General features: G+C 38.6%; 1 protein-coding gene across 3 annotated transcripts in view; it reads right to left on the reverse strand.

The window, feature by feature from the left end:
* CPED1 (cadherin like and PC-esterase domain containing 1) overlaps positions 1-16,154 on the reverse strand; it is a 146,234-nt gene that overhangs the window by 93,150 nt on the left and 36,930 nt on the right. For all 3 annotated transcript variants that reach the window (XM_032195812.1, XM_032195804.1, XM_032195819.1), the window contains exons 5-6: positions 4,584-4,740; positions 2,884-3,052 (exon numbers count right to left, since the gene is read on the reverse strand). In XM_032195812.1, coding sequence (XP_032051703.1) covers positions 2,884-3,052; positions 4,584-4,740 — 326 coding nt within the window. The remainder of the gene's footprint in view (positions 1-2,883; positions 3,053-4,583; positions 4,741-16,154) is intronic.

Here is a 16,154-nt window from a genome sequence, read left to right on the forward strand (position 1 = left end):
CAAAAAAAAAAAAAAAAAAAAAAAAAAAAAAAAAAAAGGCAGCTGGTGTGTACAATGCACTTAAGCTTCTCCTGAACTGTCATTTGGCTAATGCTTATTCAAGAATTCATTGTTAAGTCTTGTCACTCCAATTGGGATAAGTAAATTTGAACAGTAAGAGTCACTTACAATAGTTTTCTAACAAAGAAGCAGTGGAGAATGTATTATTTAACTCATTAAATTTATTATTTTCTTTACACAATTTCTCTAAATCATTTGGTATCATTTGGTATCCAGTCTTGAAAAATGCCTTCTTCACATTAACGTACCACATTCTGGTTACTTCCAGCAAAGGTAAAGGGTTATTTTGCATAGAAGATCAAATATCCTGAATTTGCATTAATAAAGTTGTAACTAAGTCAACCACAGTTGTGGATCTATTTCTTACTCATAATGGTTTAATTACACTGGTAAAAGAATATTTGCTGACAGATATCCAGATCAGATCTCCAAATTATTGTACAACATTACTAAAGGCAGCACATCTACGATGGCAATACAGAAAATTAAAACTCTTTTAAAATTAAAAAATTAATTTAGTCCGCCATTCTTGGGGAAAAATATAAAAAATAAAAAATTATACACTAGGAAATTTTTCTAGACAATAGTCTCTTCCATAGGCGTGATCAGGTCCCAGTGACACAAGTGGGTATTCTGTCAATCACTAGAAGAACACATCTTAGACACCCTTTCTGTCTTTACTAAGTATTGACAGGCTGGAGCTTCACAGTGTAACAATTTCCCTTCCTACACACTAGAGCTGGCAGAAAACGAATAGTCATTCATATGCATTCAGGACCACATTCCCCAGCTGGAACGAATATGCGTAGCTCCACTGGATAGTTTGGAGAGGAGATCACTGTGCTAGCATTGTCCATCGCACTGGCATCAAGTGATGGCTCCATAAAGTTTACTAGAAACTTGATACAACCTCATCTCACAGGATATCCATAACTGAATTCAAACCTTCTCCCAGATATTCTTTCCTGACCACTGTCGTCTTTTCTGATGACTACTGTCTGACGCCTCTGCACCAAGCACAGAAGATTTTTTATGATTTTCCCAGTAGTGTTATCTGACCATTAAGTAAATTCTCAGTGTTTCACTTGTCCTGGAGACTTCCTGACTCCTTCCAGGTTCGTTATAGGGCACACTGCTTAAGCTGAGAGACAGTCTTATACACCCTGTTTTCCATCATTCTGTTGATTTACATTTAAATTTCTTCATCATTACAAATGTGCTTTGTGTGATGCCTACTTTTTGTGTATTTCTTGCCATTTTGACAAGTCTGCCTAAAGCTGTGGAAGATGTAACACCACAGCAGCAGTAACCAGATTGGAACTACTGCTAACATGCTGTTGCTTCTATCTATCATTTTTATTGTTTCTTCAGCTGCCAAAGTGCTCTGTAAATGATGGCTAGCACCCCTTTCAGCAGACTTCCCTCAGCTGGAGCCATTTTACAGAGCCCTATCACAATCACTAATGAGTATTAGCCTTTAAAGTACTGCCTACTTCAGATATGATAGTGATGATGCATTTTATACAGAAAATTATACTGAATTCCAGGGTTTGAAAGTGGATGACCTTTGGTAGTCTTCCTAAACCCACACAGACAAATTGCAAAATAATTTATCTCCATGTGCTTCCACAGCTTCTGAAGAGTGAAATTAAGGTAAGTAGGTTTATTTCACCTCATTTTGGCCATCTAGAATTTGGCACGTTCCTTAAGGCAGTCACAGCAGAACAGGAAGGAAGCAGATAGTTCTAGCAGGAAAAAAAAAAATAATAATAATAAAATAAAATAAATCCAAAAATAGTGTCTACATTGAGTGGGATGTTTTATACTTTAAAGATACTGTTTCTCCAATAGCTAGAATTAGATAACGAGCTTAAACTAGGCATTTAACTTTCAGAGAACTAAAACTGTAAAACAAACCAAATGGTAAGCATCATCAAGAGTCCTGGCAGTGATACCACAACATTCACGCTGATTCAAATATGAGACTTGCTCCTACCCCAAGAGAGTTACATGGGCAAAGTGCACCCATCCTCTGATGGCTGCTGCAGGAGTTGAGCTATGTCACTTCACAAAATCACTGCTACTTTGAGAACTTGATCCTTGAAAAAGAAAAGAGCAGCCATAGAACTGCAGCTCCTTCACAAAGTGCTGCCATGTTGCAAGGACAGCTCTTTGCTGAAAGAACAAAGGAATGGAAAGATACCTTTGGAAATCCATAGGACTGCTAAGCAAACTAGACCTGGAGACCTGGAGTCTCCAGGCACTTGGACATTTCCAGAGTTAATCAAAGCAAGGCATGTGTGAAGCATCCTTCTTAATAAAACCTAGGGACCATGGGGAGATACCCTCTGCACACTATTCTTCCTTCCCCTTATTTGGAAGTGCCCTGCCCCTCATCCATTCTGTTTTACTGCACCTAAAAAAAGAAATCTAAACAAACCATTTTAAATATTTACTTTCCTATTTTTACAGCACTATCAATATACAGGCATAAGATGTTACTGAATCAGAGCACCCCTGCAGCTGTGCTTTAGAGAAAATTCCAAGCTTGCAACTGCTGTCCAATGCCACCAATAAAAATCGGCTTTGAAGCAAGCAAACCCCAGGTGCCTTCAGAATTCCCACTGCACAGGCCAGCTCTCCCCTTTGTCATGAACCAAACCCCACTTTTTCTGAGAAATGAAAGCTGTACCTGAGGAGAACATTCACCATCAGCTCAGGACTGCAAATAAAGAAAGGGTGAAAGAGAATATGCATATTACCTGTTTTTCTGTCTCTACTTTTACTAAAAGTGTGCAAAAACTCAGAAATAAAACATTTTACCTTTACAGAAAAGTGCTTCTTCTTGGGTGGATGCCAGACTGTGGCAGCTGAATGAATGAATGCCCGCAAAGGTGTTAAGGATGTGACTAGTACATATGCTTTTATGATGACAGAAATGTCTTGAGCTTTAAAGATGTCCTTGTGGTCTGGTGAGGCTGAGACCTGATTCCTGGGAAGTAATAACAACACGGAGAATTAATGAAGAGCTTCTGCATCTCTTTTAGAAGTAAAATGAACTATAGAATAAAAAAAGTAGGGGAGAAAATAATTTCCTTTTAACCTAAAGTTAGGTAACATAGTAGATGAAACCAAGCAGGATGGAGTCAAGATTTTTATCAAGTCCTTTTTTTTTTTTTTTTTTTTCTTTCACAGTTTTTAATCTTAATTTCCATACATACTAATTAACTGTGTTAGGAGGGAGTTATGGTTGAGTGTACATATGGGCATTGTGGACATGTTGTAATTGTTTGTTGCAAAAGCCATCAGTACTAACCCAGGACATTCAGAGTGAAGGTAAAAACATTAAAGAAATCCAAGCAGCTTAAATAACAGAAGTGCATAGTAAAACTACCCAAATCTAACACTGATTTCTAGTGAAGTCAGAAAAAAATATGGAAAGACTACACTGTCATAAGTACTTTCTTCTGTGTAATACAAGACTACAAACATGTGGTGATGCATGCTTGTACTAAGGAAAGACATGAACTATGATTCCAAATGTTATAAGCAACTGTAACACCTAGGAATAGCCCATAATAAATCAGCTAATCATAAAAGTGCAAGTTAATTTAGTTCAGGAAGTGACGTGGCTCTCTAGATAGTGGGCCACAACTCCCATAGTCTGCACAAAAAGAATCAGCATAGAAACTGGGAAGAAACAAACAAAACTGGGCAAAAATCAGTTCTCTAAAAGCTCATTACATGGAGAAACTTGAACGACACTTGGGAATATTCACAAAAGTGGTTATTAATCTGTCTGTTAAAATCTCTGAATATCACTCTACTTCACAACAAATGCAATGAGAGGAAGAGTATACAAATTATATGCATCTAAGACTGTGATTAGTGGTAAAAGAGGGACCTCACACTTTTCTCCCATTTCTGTGTAATCTTTGGCAAGACATGGCCTCACCAGGCCTCAGTTTTGCCTTTTTAAAGAGAATCTAACAGTATCTGTGCTAAATAGACTTTTTTCTTCCCCTTGCAGAATGGTAGGGCCCCTGACCACATAATCTGTGTGATACTGAAATATAGGAAACAGCATTTGGGCAGCTAGTTCTCAAGTATTTCTTAGTTCTTTTCTTAATGGAAGTCTCTTTGCAAAGGACTATATATGTGTGTCTCTGGTAGGGGTAAAGGCAGGAATGAGGACAGGAAACATCTCAGACACTGTGAGACCTAAACATTCAAGAGTGTCTCTGGATCTGTATTTGTCTGTCTAGGAGTCTAAATGCCCTCAACATAAGGGCTTAGTTGTTCACACACAAAGCATGGACAAGCTTTGCTATTACAGATTAAAAAACAAAAACAAAAACAAACAAACAAACAAAAAACATCATGCAAGTATATAGAAAAAGATACAATACATCTAAGTGCTTCATCTGCTGTGGTTTCCATTCTCACTACATTCTGTATCCCCGACGCCCAACTAAATGCATTATGAAACACACAGTTTCTTCAGTAAGGTGTGATTAGCTTACAGCTGTGCACTATTAGCCTGGCTCCACAAGTGCTGTAGATGGGCAGTGTGTGTCCTGACATTGGTTTTGCTGCCATGGGTGATGTTGCTTGTAATGCTGGCCCTTGACAGCCCACGCCGACTGGAGCACTCTGGGGTGGCAACTGGGAGCTTCAGGTCTGAAAAAGTACCAAGGAAAGGAGAAAGAGAGTCAGCAGATCAGTGAAAACAGCACTTATCTCCTGATGTTAAAGAAAAAATGTGTAAAACACAAGAGGTAGAGAGGAGCTGCAAAAATATAAAATAGAAAATGCTTAGACTACATCCTATTCAGAACTGCTAGCAGAGAGATTTATACCCACTGAGCACCCCCTTCCAGCTGCAAGCTCTGGCCCACTTTATATGTGAGTACGAGTGCTGCATTAAAAAAAAAAAAAAAAAAAAAAAAATTCTTCCTTCCTCTAAATAGAAATCCTTTATTTCTAAATATAGAATACCAAAACTTGTGTTTCTCAGACAGCCCTAATTAAAATTAATGTGGGTAAGAAATGTGTTTGACAAAGGACCAAGGGACTTTGCCACTGTAATCACACAGTTCAGTAAATAACAACATATCCCTGTGTCTAGATTGACAGTTTAAGGCTATGTTTTGTAGTTACTGAAATATATGTGAGGTTTAGCTCTGTAACTGAATGCAGTGGGAGCAGGACTGATGCAGCAGAGCCCTCAAGATTGCTGAGGCATGTGAATATTAATAGTAATCAAAATATTGTGATGTGATAGCAATCAATGGGTGGTATGTATTTACTGTTCCTCCTGTGCTTATAAAAAGGCATAGAGCTCTTATGTCATTATTTCATGCAGAGTGGTTTTCATTAACACTAACACACCTCACTTTTAGACATTTCAAATTCTTAAGTAATAGTCAAGGAAAAGTCAAGCTGTTCACATTATTCCCAAACCTCATCACTTATATTTTTTAATGACATACTGCATTGTGCTAATGTTATGAAGTGATTTGTATAGCTTTTCTTTTAATGCATGTGCTCTCCACTTCAGTACACAAAATGAAAAACAAAATTGAAGCTGTATTTCTGGCGATGAGCTGTGAGCAGCCATTCAAGGAAAAGAACTATTCTTTTTCATACTGTTCCTGTTAAAATGACATTGTGATTGTCTATGTTTATCAGCTGTTCATCAGATCAACTCAGTTCAGCCTTTCAAGCTCAACTGGGATCTAAAATTAATCTTGTCCTTTGCCTTACACGCACCATTTAGCAGGAGCAAAGGCTTTACTAATCAAAACCAGGCAGTTATTAATACAGCACCGTATGTTCAGATTATACTCTCACTGGTATCTTTGTGTTGTATTATGCATTATAACTGATTTGGACTTTGTAAGTGCCTACCTGTTTGCTGATAGTACAGAGACAAGACAGACTACTGTCTGTCTACTTGCCTGTGCAGTGATAACAGGAATAAGCCAGTAAACTCTCATTTATTTAGCAGACTTGCTTCTGTATATGCACAGGGAGCAGACCTGCTAGATCAAGTGGTATTTTTTCCATATCCACTTTGTAATAACCACTGGCATTTCACTATGGCAATTTCCACCTATGGGTAACACAGAGAAAATGGCATTCCACCATGGCAATTTTCAATGGTCTCACTGAACCTACTCCTATCCATCATTTTAGTTACCTTACTGAAGTGTCTATACTAGCAAAGCACTATTCTTGGGCTTTGTCCTTAAGCAATGGAGAGAGGGAAAGAGACCAGTCCTCAGTCTCTGATAGGATCTGCTTTTTTATTGACTATGCAAGAAAACTAAACTAACTAAACTAAGTACAACAAAGTATACTTCTCAGAGTATAAAGTTTGATCATACAGTTTTGGTGTTCAGCCAAAACCAAAATTACAAAAACTCATACAGGCCCTCCACAACACATGGCTGACTTCACAGATCTTTTTCTGATGTATCCTTACACTGGTAAAAGGGAAAGACACAGCTCCTCCAGGAGCCAAGCCCTGCTCCCCTCTATCCATGATACCAAAGCACATCCATCAAGAACAGCCCAGCACAGTCAGACTCTGGAGCTGAAGCCTCATGGCCTAAGTCTTCAATCAGCAAGAACAAAACTGCTTTTGTCGACCAAAAACAGTATCAAGCTTATACAAAACCCAGTGAAGTGTACAGCAATCCAAGCTACCCCCTGGTCAATGCTGCCTTGGGAGGAAAAAGAGGCAGATTGTCCTACCGTGACAGCTACAGCGTGCAGCTGAAAGGAGGCAGAACTGTGGTTCCAGACCAAGCTTGTATATAACATAAACACGTTAAGCCATAGGTATGTAAAACAATTAACACAACTGTGGAAAGGACAACAACAGCTCTTAAATCATCTGAAAACCAAATTTTGTCAAAGATGCACATTTTTCAGTAATTGCTTTAGTTAAAATGACCATGGTGTTGAGAAAGCACAATTTTTGAAGTGCAATTTTCTTATTTAAAAGAAAGCCAATATTTCACTGAAAATGAGAAGAAGGCAGCAGAAAAGGGTTGTTTAACAGAAAGTAGAGAGCATCTTTTCCTTTTTAAAATATGGTTTTAATTGTGTTGCTAGGGCAACAAGTAACCGATATGGTATTAACTCACAAAGCTGAGTTTGAAAATAATGAGATGACATTTGTACTTTACCCCTTTTAAATATACCCCTTATAAACCAGAAATTTACCTGTTTAGGGGAAATACAAAAGAATACTTTGACATTCTTCACTAACCAGTGAACCATTTACTGTAGCAGGATATAGCAAAAATTGGTAGAGACAGATTGAAAAAGAGAAGTGTCCTAAAATTCTCAAACCACTGGAGAGAAGCTCCTTAGTGATGCCATAAGTCATTGTAAAATGCCCTGACATAATAAATAAATAAATAAATAAATAAACAAACAAACAAAAAAACCTACCATCTCTCTCTCAAATAAAAGAGAAGGTTAAACAAATTCAGGTCACTGGTTATTAGATTTGAGACCTAAAAAAGGGACAATGTTCTTAAATTATTCCCCATATAGACCATCCTGCTTGTATGGTGCCTTACACACCCCTGTTTGGTTTCTGTTAGCACACACATGGGAGGAAGCTCATTACAAAGTGGCTGGAAGAAGGAGAAAGGGAAATGAGACTGTCACAAGGCACTTGCTCCTTTGAGGTGACACACAGTTTGCACACCACCAGGCAGAGCTAATGAGAGAGTGACAGTCCCTTACTTCAGTAAATCTACTCCTCGTAATCAATGAATACAATTATCATAATAATAAAGAGACATCAGTAGCATTGAACACTCAGCTGCATCAGTTCTCATGGCAACTCTTCACCTACTGTTGCACTCAATAGCAGTAACGGTGTGTGTCAGAGCTGTAAATTTGTTAATCAACATCATCATCAATGAAAATTAGCTCACAGTGTCTTTACTGTTTGTTGTAATTGACATGTTTTTCCATCTTGAAATCACTCTGCAAGCTGTTGTTAATTAACCAGTCCCTTCAAAGTATGTAAATAACAGCTACATTTTAAATAACAATCACATTTGATAGTAGAAGTGAGAGAGGCTCAGCAGTTGATGTATCAGTCAGCTTGAGAAACCAAGTTAGCAATAAAATAAGTCCCAATACTGTAGTTCTCCTGTACAGACTACATTCCCTTTTTCAAAACTCCTAATCTTAGTATGCATAATTTTTGTAGCACAGACCTTTAAAATCAAAAGGAGGAAAAATGTATTCTAGAAAAGAACATTTTTCCTTTTTTCCTTTTAAAGTGGCTATGCAGTATTTAAAAGGCTGTGCAATCCATTGATCCAGCATAAAGCAAAGGACCTAAGGCCTAACACCTACTTTTTTTTTTTTTTTTAAATCCTCATTGAAATTCTGGTTTGAAGAAGTCTTCTTATGCTGATGTCTCTGGAGTGGTTCTATTGAAAACACCAACAAACAGCACTGATTTCCAAGTCTCGACCTTAGAAATCCCTTCTCCGTCTGCCTGTGGTGGTCTCTGCAGTGCCATTTGGATGGGTAAGGAAGCCACTGCACATTCTCAGCTGAATTCACGCATTAGCCCTCTAACTACAGCAGTGGGTAAAACACAGATCTGCGTCGCAGGAACAGCTGGGCAGCATATGGGAACGAGAGGTATAAGATCCACCAAAGCAAGTCAACACCTCTAGATCAAAAAAAATTAAGTGCCCTTTTGTCACATGAACTGGCGGCAGATTTCGTTCTGTCAGCTGCGATCTCTCGAAGTACCAGTGTCAAGCAGATCAGATGACAGCAGCAGCAGCTCCACTGGTATCTAATGAGGCCTTTCAGATGTTTTACACAGCTATGATTTCTTGCTCCCTCTCCCCCTAACTCCGGCTCCCAAGTTATTTTCTTGTCTTTGGCTCAGATTTCTGAAGTGTAACATGAGATTCAGCCCACATGCAATAAAGAATGGCTGAATGAGTTACAACATGGGGCTGAGCAAAACGTTTACCAACTGCTAGAGGTACTTTTGGGCTAAGTGAGACTTCCTGGCATGTAGCCAGGTCATTGTTTACATGGCTGCAGCCACGTGGAGTGACAGTAAATGGAGGGTTTAGGTCAGCTTAAACATGTGGTGGTCTGCAGGCATAAGGAAATCAACAGGAGAAGATCCCACAGGCTGAACTAAGTGAGTACCCACTGCTTTAAATGAGTAACACTTAATTGAAACAAAAGGAAACAGAGGACAAATACAAACGTGCCCTCTTCTTTATGCTCTCCTTTTTATTATCCTTTGATGTTGTAAGGGGAGTTATGATATTTTTTATTTTTTTTTAACTTTGCTTGAGATCAAAGAGGCTATATTGTACACTCTTAAAACAAGGAGCAAAAAGCAGCTATGACCATTTTCTCTGTGAGGAAAAGGTCATTTTGTTTCTAAAATGCCTATCAACAGCCAGTTTTATTAGAATAAAATAAAATAAAATAAAATAAAATAAAATAAAATAAAATAAAATAAAATTTCAATACGATTGAGTGACCTTGAAAGCTCCTTGTTGAGTAAGGAAGGACAAGGCTATAGATTGAATGAAACACAACTAAGATGCTGTGCTTTGTTCTGAGTCCATCATATTGTTCATTCCTTTCATATAGGACATTGTAGGCTCAGCACATTTATACTCGCAGTCTTCATCCAGTTGCTTTCTTTTAAGCAGGACAAACATCACTTCAGAACATGACAGGGCATTACTAATGGAGGTATATGGCAGACTTTTCATCTAAAAACTTCTGAACATCTTCCTAGATTTTCATAGTGGCAGATTGTCTCTAGCAGGATCTCAAATTCTCTCACACAGGAAAAAAAAAAAAAAAAAAAAAAAAAAAGGAGAAAATGATAGTCATCTCATATCACTTCTCAGCAGTTTCTAATGGAACACAATATTCAGAAAGGACTGATAACAGGTCATTTCTGCCTGTGTTTCAAGCTTGCTCTCTGACCTGGCTTCTCAGTGAGTTAGAAGAACTGTGTATTGCTTCCTGTGCTGGGATCATCCATCTGTCTGACTGGTGTGGGCTTCTGGAGAACAAAGAGCTCATTTCTGATACAGACTGCACAAATTGCACTGCTTCAAACTGGTCCTCCTCTGATATTTACGGCTGGGCAACTTTCCAGGCTTCGTAGGTTTGAAAGGTGTGTTAAACAGCTGCAAAGATTGCTTCACATCAGGAGATGCTTAAACAGCTTTCATAGAGTCTTAGGCAGACTCCTGAGCACATCCAAGATCAGTGAATTTTGATCAAAGCCTATTATCCAGTTCCTTTTGCTCAGTCATGTATAGCAACCTGCCCTAATCTATATAACCATGAAAGTGGCGACCATTAAAAGGGCATTTCTTCATTTTTCAGTACTGATTTCAGAAAATGGATGATTTTAGCTGAACTACTGTCCTTACATGACTTGAGGTCATTGCAGGCTTGTCACAGAAAGCAGATCTATTCCATTTAATTGCCTTCTGTTATCCATTTGACCTATCTGATGAAAAGACTCTGAAACAAAGATTAATACTTTCCTATGGCTTACACATTGTTCCTTGAGGTTGCTAAAGAAAGAGAACCTTTAATGCTCAGAGTTTTATAAGCTGTGCACTTAGAACAAAGTGCCTCCGAAACTCAAAGCTGGTGCTGAGTATTTGAAGGAGGCTGAACCCACTGAAGTCCTGGCAAAAATTTATTTTGTTTTCATGGGAAGATGATTTCTTGCTTAAACACTCTTTCGATGAATTTAACATGTGTTATAAGCTTCATTTGTGATGTGCATATTTCTGCAGGTTTGATATCCCACTCACTGACTATTGATCTGTTGATCAGAACTATTGATCCTGTCCTTATAATGTTTTCGTATTAGAAGATGCAGACATCCCTCCCCCTGTAGCACAGCTAATTTCAAAGTAACCCACAGCAAATATTTAGAATGAAGAAACTTCAAATTATTAGTAACTTCTGGAAATTTAAACAATGGCTATCTAAATATGTTTAGTATAGGGTAAAAAAAAAAAAAAAAAAAAAAAAAAAGTTTTTAAGAAACCAGATCTAGATGGAAAGGAATTTAAACTGTGGGTTGGAATGCACCGAAATCCATGATAAAAAACAACTGTGAAGTTTCAGAGTTATAAAGACAACCAAATGATAGCACATCATTTTTAAATGTCTGTGTTGTTTATTTTTCCCCAATAAAAGCATCAGCAAACACAGCTTCAGTTTAGATTAATCATTTACCATGTTTGTCACTTCTCTGTTTTGGCAAATGCATTGACAAGAGTATTAAATACAATGTTTGCTTCTTCATTCCTAAAGTATCCTCTCAGTTAAAAGATAAGGATTTTACAGTATCTTCCAAAGGGGCTTCTTCTCTGTGCACCCTTCATACCAGAACTTAAGTTTACAGATAAGCTATAAAAACTCTGGAAAAGTATCTCAGCAAAAATGTTGCTTGCCTGTTGTGTGATTAGAGCCACAGTTATGATTCTGTGATAGCAATACAGTAGAAGATAGAATGGTATATGAGTGAAAGCTAAGTAATTACATTCATTTAGCTGCAGTTCTTTTCAGTCTCTTCACATCTGCTGTTATTACTGAAGTCCTAGCTGAGATCTGACCTTGTAGTAAAACACAGAAATCCTGCTGCAAGTAATTTATAATCAAACTAACCCATAAGAGACAGATGCTGATTTTGTAAGCCATCAATGAGGCTTTAAGCAACTTCAGTAGCAAAATGGTAGTAGGCACAAAACTGTTCACAACTTAAGTGTAGGCATTTTTAGGGGCCAGATGGCAGAAGAAATAGATCCCCCCTATAAAGAAGCACGTTCCTGTCACAGAGGTGCTGAATTATTAACACATAAAATAACTTTAATCTATAATTTCGCTCTTACATTGTCACCCCACAGGGTTTCCTGGATCCAAAGACAAACATCCAAAGGGGTGACAGTCGGCTGCAGTGGCTCTAAGCAGAGCTCTGAAGGCTCGCTGCAGCTGGCCAGCACTCGCTGCCAGCTACCGATGAGAGCCCTGGGACAGTGGCAGAGGAGAAGGAATGCTGCTCTCGCCCTCGGACTCAGTTACTTATGTCAAACAGCAACACCATCCAGGTCAAAGAGAGTGGAAAATAAAAGCAAGTAACAACCCTGCCACTCTGTGTTGACTGTTGGCTAATGAGGATGCCAGCATTAAAGGCATGATGGGCTCTGTGGCTGTACTGCCCCTTGCTCCCTCCCCTCCCCTCACCTCATCACCTTACCTGCTGACCCAGAGTAAGCCAGGGACAGTGGGGGTAGGCAGGGCAGATTGACCATGCAAGAGGGGAGGAAAGCTGAAGGAAATTAGCTCCTCAGTGAACAGCAGAAAGTAAAAATATCACGTAGTGAACAACAGAAAGTAAAAATATCACGTAGTGAGAGCCCAGTCACACAGCTGGACTATCTTGGTTCTCCCTCCCACACAATTTTATTAGGGTCATGTCTATCCCAAAACCTCCTGTGTGATTAACACTGCTGGCTAGCCCTGCAGGTGATCAAGGGAGGATGCAAGGCTCTTGGACACTCATAAAATCTCTGCACTGGTGACACTAATAAAAAGAAACCCAGAAGGGAGGCATACGCCAAAAGTATTACTTTAAAAAGAATCAGTGATCTGGATGGGTAGAGAAAACAGCTGTACGTGACACGGGCTGGGCCTTGGAAGAGGTGAAGCAAGACAATGCTTATGTGGAAAGACAGTCTAGTCTGGATCACTTAGGGAATGAGAAAACCATGGAGACCATTTCAATACTCTATGTGTTGACACTGCTTTCCTAGGAAAAAACTATCAAAAACAGAATTTGTTGTGCATACATCAGGACGTTTTTTCTGTGCCCTAAGCTGAGGCTGGGCCATTGGGTTTCTGTTCACATTATGGACCTCAGTCCTTCCCATCTATCAGGTCAGAGCAGTGCCAGGAGTCAGCCAAGCCCCATCCTGACCCCACGTGCTGTTGAGCTGGATCACCTGAAATCCCTTTGCCAGTCATTCTCCAGCCTCAGAGAGCTTCAAGGTTTGGGCTGTTCACGGGAAGATTTTAGTCACGCAGTCCTGCAATTCATACAATTCATGCAATTCTTCAGTTGCTCTCATGCTGAATTTTAGGATTCTTTACCGTTCTTATGCCTTATCAAAAAAAATCACTGCCATGTGTCCATCTTCCAGCAACCTCTTTCACCTTTTTCCTTCTCTTACTCAATCCTATTTATTCATACACATCACATAATTATTTGTCTTTTTTTTTTTTCTCTTCTAAACTAATCTTATTCCAGTTTGACTTCCCTGTGTCCATAGTACTGTCTTCACATATTCTTAGAACCAATCTGAATTTTCAGACTGATGAAAAAATTTTCCATTAAAGAGATAAAGGAAACAAGCACTGACCTGATTATTTTCTACAATTCATTTTCTTTACAGCAGCTAAGTTGATGTAAGAGATATGTGAAGGGTCGCATTCTCTTAAATATAAAACCTAGCAGTTTAATAGTTGTACAGCAAAACAACACAATGGTCTAGGAATATCAACAGATAGAATAACATCTTTAAAAAAAATAACCTTTACCCTAGTACCCACTGCTTATCAATATCAACAGTCATACCCACAGTAAATCCAGTAATCCCTTAGTCTCAGCCTTGTGCCTGATATTCTTTTCTATGACTTAGTGTGTCTTTAATTAGATCACATAATTCTTAGAGCAGCAACTTTGCGTTTTCACTTTTACAGGAAATTGTTCAGCTCCTTGGGGGGCTGACTAAATGACAAACACAGTAATAACAAACTAACTGATCCTCTTCAACGGGAATTGCAGAGAAGCCTTGTTGACTCAAACACACAAGAGTGAAAATTAGTCACTGATTTAAAAGGAAACAAACTCTCATGGGGAGGAAATACTGATGAAAGCTGTTCTTTCCTCAAGTCATTTCAAAATTGAGGATGAAACAAATCCTATTTGGCGACTTTGCTGTTGTTGGGAAGAAAAGTCTTTCAGAGAATGCAATCAAATGAAAGAAGTGGAAAGAGATGACTATATCACATGAATGGAAGGGAAAGGATAGTGTCTGGCTCTACACAGACTTGCTTTAATTATGCCTTTTGTCCCCTTAACCATTACACTGAAATCAAATAATTTAGCTTTCTGATTCTAATTTCAGCTTCTGTAGGTGAATTTCACTCATGGTAAAATAGACATCACACATACAGTAACACTGAAGAGGATTCATCTCTGAATTCAGACACTTGCACTTTGAGGTCTGGTCTATACAAAGATGACTCCCTCTGTGCCAGTCTGTTCCCATTCCTGTCCGTGGATGTCAGTGTAGATTTATCCAGTCAGCACAGAGCTATTCAACTAACCTAAATTAATGCTGTAACTAAATACTCTCTCGGACAGTGCTGACTTTAAACTGTACTTCTGTTAATTTGGGGAGTTTAGATACCAAGTGTTGGATTCAGTTGCCAACACATAGACATCCATTGACATCTATTGATATCTGCCTGAGCCTACAGCTGCTGGTCCAGAAAGAGTTCAGAAGGGTTCTTCGCCAAACCTGCCCATCCTACTGGGTGGCCTGGATTCCCCATGGTGTCTCAAGTGGCATGAGACTCCTGCAGTGAAACAGTTGCCCTAGCCACTGGAGCACATGCTGATGTGGAGACACCTAGATTTAAGACATTGATTTCTTTCTACTTTAAAACACTTCAGCTGATTTTGATTCAAAATCATTTTTACTGATGACTGAGAGGTGAGAAGTAAGCCTTTTTCTGTCTGACAGGAGTTCAGCAGATGGCTAGAATAACCCACTGTTACTAGGTGGGAAAGACAGTCAGACCCCTGCCACTGAGCTCACAAAACTACTTTAATTCTTTAATTTCAATAAGACTTCAGAGTCAGTTAGGTTTCTCTTTGCCAGGAAATCACTAATAATATAAATATGGCATAAGATGCTTACAAATTGCCCTTCCCTAGAGGGGAGAGAACACCAAATGGTTTAACACACCACATACACATAGTGGCTTGTACCACAGTCTATGGACAGCATATTTTGTGTGAAAATGTGCATATTTTAAGGGGAAAGCTCAGTGTGCGGTGACTGCTTCTTCTGTTTGTGGTTTTGTGGTAGCAAAAATAATAAAACTACTGCAATTGCCTTCCTCTGAGTAGTAACCATTGCTTTTTTTAAAGGAAGTCTGATACAGCTTGAGTAGGAACTACCGATTCCTTAAGTCCTTTGAAATTTTTAGAAATCTGCTCAAGTTTGTCCAGAAATGGTACTATATCATAATACGTCTTGTAATAATTCTCATTCACATATATAATTCTCCTTCACATTCCAGTGCAAGGGACCCAAGGCAGTAGGCATCACTGAAGACACTTAAAATTCAGCCAAAACCAAAGGTATCACTAACCTGGTATAATATGACCTCACTATAAAGAACTCTCATAGGACCTGGCTAGATGTTCATTATACTGCATGTTCCTTATGATTGGTTTTGACAATTGACTGCACCAGGAAATTAGGAAATGTCCAAGTGACACTCAACATACAGTTCTTTAAGGAGAACTCTTCATGTAAGTTTTAAATATTTATCAATCTTTAAATGAAACATTAAAAAAAAAAAAAAAAAAAAAAAAAAAAAAGGAACAAATATGGTACAGATTAGGAACCAGCTACCTTAACTTTAGCTGAGCATCCAGAAGTCAGACATTTAATCTAGGCTATTTGTCTAGGCTCCATTTACCATTAGTGGTTAGAGGTAATTGGTGATACATACCTCCGGGGTGTAATTCAACCAACCTACTTCAAATATATAGTTTAGGACAAAATGAAAGTCTTTGAAGGTGCCCCTCTCTCTCCATTGACTTTAGAGGAAGAGTAGAATACTGGTGCGGAAGATCCCTAACTTCTAAATGGTTAAGTGAGATATGATGAATCCTTCCTTTATGTCGTAAATCCAACATATATATTTACAAAAGGAGAAGGCGGCAAGGCAAGGCAATCAAACTG

This window comes from Aythya fuligula, chromosome 1 (assembly GCF_009819795.1).
Source record: "Aythya fuligula isolate bAytFul2 chromosome 1, bAytFul2.pri, whole genome shotgun sequence".
NCBI classification, from domain to species: Eukaryota; Metazoa; Chordata; class Aves; order Anseriformes; family Anatidae; genus Aythya; species Aythya fuligula.